This window comes from Argiope bruennichi, chromosome 4 (genome assembly GCF_947563725.1).
Source record: "Argiope bruennichi chromosome 4, qqArgBrue1.1, whole genome shotgun sequence".
Lineage (NCBI taxonomy): Eukaryota > Metazoa > Arthropoda > Arachnida > Araneae > Araneidae > Argiope > Argiope bruennichi.
Window position 1 is genome coordinate 4,713,728 of NC_079154.1, and position 5,157 is coordinate 4,718,884.

The 5,157-nt window shown below is 31.5% G+C and overlaps 1 protein-coding gene across 1 annotated transcript; it reads right to left on the bottom strand.

Annotated features, from left to right (window-relative positions):
* Positions 1 to 4,258: 4,258 nt before the first annotated feature.
* Positions 4,259 to 4,567, bottom strand: LOC129965648 (uncharacterized). The gene has a single exon (XM_056079730.1). It carries the CDS (start codon positions 4,565 to 4,567, stop codon positions 4,259 to 4,261), a length of 309 nt encoding a protein of 102 aa, XP_055935705.1.
* Positions 4,568 to 5,157: the final 590 nt, after the last annotated feature.

Genomic DNA, 5,157 nt, shown 5'->3' on the forward strand with positions numbered 1-5,157 from the left:
TCGAAAATGGTGGTAATTCCTGCTTCCCGCCAAACCCACATCTTTCCCGCGCTTTCGCTGCATTCTTAGTCTCGTTCTGCATTTCAATGGATCATTCGTTTTGTGATTCGAATCCTTGAATGCAAGAAAAGGAGGAAAAGTGAAAGAAAAAAAAAAAAATCTTTTCCTCCCCAACCCCCTTTCCCATTTTTTCTTCTTCCTTTCGATTTTAGAAAAAGAAGCTGATTGCTTTGGGGCTACGGATTTTGTGTACGAACTTTGACTTATTTTTCATCAGTTTGCAGAAACTAATTTGGCAAAGGGGCGGTAGTGCGGAGTTTGCGATTTTCATTTAGGTTTTTGATTAAATCTAATACATTTTAAATAAAATGTAGAAGTTTTAAAAGGAAAGATTCGATTGAAGATTCTACTTTTTGAGAGAACTTTTCAGTTTTATAGCTAATTTATTATTCCGTTTTCCTACAGTTTTAAAGGCAGAATTACCGTGCTATTTGATCTATTCGAGTATCCTTCTAACGAAGAAAAATTTTATTCTGGGGACGCTTTTCTTAAAAAATTGTCTTTGAATTTTAAATTAAAAAAAATTTTGAATATCATTCTGAAAGCTTTGATGGTGCATTCTTAAAAACATATCTAGCATTGAGTGAGATGAATGATAAATGAAACTATTGCAAAAGTGCAGAAGCAATGGTGATCTCGGGAAGGGGTGGGGGTGGGGTGCTGTTTTTCTCATCCCTAATTTTCTACTACACTAGATATTTTTTATGATATTACTTCTCTACAAAAAGAGTTAAAGGCAACTAATCATGAAAAACTGACAACCCATTTAATAAGAGTTTGTTTCAATAGTTAGCACGTAAAAATATTAAAAATTCTTCCTTCATTAAGAACACCTTTAAATAAAATAATTAAATAAAACAGTTTTAGAACACAAAACTAAATACTATAAAAACTAATATTATTAATTAAAATACTAAATATTATTAATTAAAATACTAAATATTATTAATCTAAATACTGTTAAATGATAGAAGTGGAGTTTTTAAAAATTATAAAGCAATAAAATTTTTAGAGTTTTGAAACAACATAATATAAAATTTGTAAAAGATAATTAATTTGGAATATTAGAATAATGTTTTAATATTTAATTGATATTTGATTTTATTATATATTTATTCGAGTGTACGGTCCTTGTAAATTAAATGAAAGCATAATATTAATGAACTAAAAAAAAAAAAATGGTTCTAATGAACTCAAAAGATGTATCGAGATTTCGGGGCCTCCTCATGTTGACTGTCTCCAATGCCTATTTGATAATTTTGGATTATATATATGACCTCAGTGATATAATATTACTGTGATAAAATGAGGCTTGCAATTTCAGAAAGTATACCTAATTAATTGTTTTAAAAAGTTTCAGATTTATTTCTAAATTTCTAATTGAAATTGTGATTTAAGAAATTATGTAGTTGAGAATTAATTGGAAATTTTTTTAAAATTTGCGTTAACAATTAAAAATTATATAGCTATTTATCAATAGTTTCTTCTTTGGGGTCCTTTGTTCTTTAATGTTGCGAAGCCCCAAAGCAGTTGTCTGCTTTGCAGGTTACTTGAATACATTTTTGCTGTTATACTGTTTGCTGAAATACTGTTGGATATTTCATTACTGATAACATTTTTTCAAACGTAGGGTATTGAATTGATATTGAAGACTAGCTAAAAATTACTGTGATTGAAATTTTTTGAGAAGATGCAGGAATGTTCCCTTGCGCTTTCTTTGTTCAACTTCATCGTCCCACGAAAGAAATTAAATGCACATTTTAGACTTCTCGCAAATTCTAGATCGCCATCAAATTTGATGCAGATCGACAAATTTGGTTTCATAGACACTTGATTTACTTATTCCACATTTACTTTTTACTTTTAGTGTATTACCTTACTTTTAGTATTATAAGTATGTATGCTTTTAGTATAGTATGTATTTAGTATATTACCTTAATTTTAGTATTATCAATATATATATATATATATATATATAGTATAGTATTTAATATATTATCTTACTTTTAATATTATACACATCTACTTATTATTATAAGTATATATACTTTTAGTATAGTATATATTTAGTATATTAACTTACTTTTAGTATATTTTGATAGATACAAGTATTTCACTAATATGGCATCTTGGGCCAGAAAATAATTTTTCTTTAAAAGTACATTTGAAATTTTTTTAAATAATTGCCAAGAAAGTTTCATATCTACAAAGAAATTTGTGTTTGATAACTAGCCTGACGCATAATAAAAGAAAAAAAAATCACGAACTGAAAATTTTTTTAGTACCGAATATTTAGCTTCATATATTTACTACTACGAGCTTTCATTTTTTTTCAATTATTTTTCGAAAATGTTTTTAACTTTGTTTTAGTTTGAGATCTGCAGGAAGTTAATTATACCACTTTTAATCTAAATTACTTAGAGAAAAGGTAGAAGTGCAGATTCCTGAATTACGATTACGATTTTTCACGTTGTAGGGTACTTAATTAAGGGTATGCAGGAAGAGTGCCCATAAAACTTCATTTCCTTTTTCGTTTATGGCGCTCTCTAGAAGCTTTGGTATGTGCAGAACAATAAAAACGTCCGACGAAATCGGCTTTCAATTCTTATTTCCCATGAAGTATGCGCTTTTTATCTTAACCGAATAAGGTATATATCTGTCAAACTTCCATTTAACTTTCTGATTGTTGTTTCCTCATATTTTTTACTGTTTAGTAGTAACAACGGAATAAGATCAGCGTCTAAGATATAAGAATTTTGATTAACGAATATTTGGCGATTTATTTTATTTATATTGGCGATTATTTTCTTTAACGTCAGTACACTTTACTGAGGAATACAAAACAAAATTTTTCTTAGAAATTCCACTAATTAATAAGCATTTCATCTCTCAAATGTTATCCTCATTTTTTTCTTCTTCTTACATTTGTCGATGTTCATAAATATCCATATAAAGACAAGGAGTAATTACTTTGTCACAATACGAAATTAAGATTCAAAACATTATTTCCTATTATTTATATATTGTTTCATTAAATATGTAGTAATGTGTTAAAACAAAGTAAACATAATTTTTTTTTGTTTTTTAGTTTTTGTTTCCAGATAGAGGTAACGGTGGAAAGGTCTGATCTTCGAAACCGGAGGGCTTCAGACTCGAGACCTGATTGCACAGAAGAACCGCCTTGTAAGCGGGCCTGGTACACTTTTAAATCTATCGGGGTCAAATGTCCTCCCGCTGGTGTGGTGTGGAAGTTTGGAGAGGGTGTGCCAGCCATGAGCCATCCTCGTCATCAGACCGCGGTTAAAAATTTCGTGGTCCGTCCCAAAACAGACCTAGTGTTGATTTAAAACGGAACGTTAATATAACCAAACTGAACTGAACTTCGTTCCTAGATCTATTTATAGAAAAAAATTTAAATGACATACATTTTTTTTGAATAAAAAATATTTTATACTAATTTGACGATGACCAAATGCATTGCTTGATTTCTAAACGAGTCTGGAACAAGAAATAAATATCTTTTGGCATATAGCACCTCATTTTCCAAAATAATACAGAATGATTTTTTCTTATAATCCCTTCACTATTCCTTTTAATTCAACACAGCCTTCATGTCCAAATAATATTGGTGAGGAAAATGAATCGACAATTAGACAGTAGGAGTGGTCATCCTTAAACTTTCTTGCATATTCTCTAGTAAAAGTATTTTGCATCACGCTGATTAAATCAACATAAGAGGGAATTCGTACAGACAGAAGTGTTTGGTTACAGATCATTTTTAAAAAAAATCATTTCAGATATTTTTGTAAAACGCATTCAAAATCCTGCAATGCATAAAATCGCGCTATTATTAATTTCATTACTGTTTATTATTTTCAATTTATTTCATACTAGCTATTACCCGTGATTTCGTTCGCGTGGAAATTTTGATGTTTATGTATGAGAACTGACGGTCTGATCAAAACTTAAAATGTTATCAAACCGTATCATTATAGTTCTGTTGAAAGCAGAGTCTGATATGATATAATCAAGAAACTTGTAAATGATTGAAAAATATCTACGGGAAAATGTCAACATTTATTTTTATTCTAATACCATAATGTATACAACATTAAGCCCTGGTTTGGCCCTGGGATTGGTTGATCGTCATTGTAAAAGCCAATTTTAAAGGAAATTGTAACCTCTTGACACAAAGTGGTTAGATGTTTGGAATAACAGATATGCGGGGAATTAAAATGTTGTCTCCTTTAGAAGCTCCTATAATAATGGTAGCTTTTACAATATTACTGCCAAGCTCTCTGATACGAAGCCTGGTGCCGTTGCACATTCTTTGTACATCAAGATTTCGCATTAGCAGAGCTGGAACGCCAAATTTAAACTCCAGCTTATGCGGAGATACACCTGTTAACTCTGAGGAATTGAGAAATTCAAAGTGGTAGGCAGTACTATCGCCATTAGCCATCAAAGTTTCTATGGATGTGTATAGTTTTGAATTTCCAAAGATCATGTCTAGTTTTTTTCTTTTATTTTATTGACTCACTCGTTCTTTGGCGACAGCACTGCCCTCTCACACAACCATTCTTCATTATTTATATTAACCTCCAAATTGAAAAAAAACTTGCTTGATAAATTCATCTTCTGTAGCTACTGGATAGGAAAATTCTTCTGAAAATAGAATTATCCCATCTGAATCTGTTTCTAGACTACCCTCGTCAATTTTCAGAATTTTATTTGCGAAGACACCTGATTCGTGGTCGTTGTACAGTTGGACGTGCATGTTGCTCGTAAGATGGAGCTTTTCAGTCCTAGATCTCAGAGGCGACGCCTTGAGAAATGCGTATATTTCATCCGCCGGTATGGCCCTCTTAATAATTGGCAGTGTCTATCTAAAATTGCCTGTGCGCAAAACGACAACGCAGCCCATCAGCGCCTGGTTGCCGCGGATGTCCTGCAGGTTGTGGTTTAATGCCTCTAATGCATGCTTGTGTGACTTTGTACATTCTTCCCTAACTATTAACTGGCACTGCTGCAAAAGAACTAACTTCCCGGCCGCGGTATATGGTGATGTTGCATGTTGGGGTATCTTCGCTTGCAAGA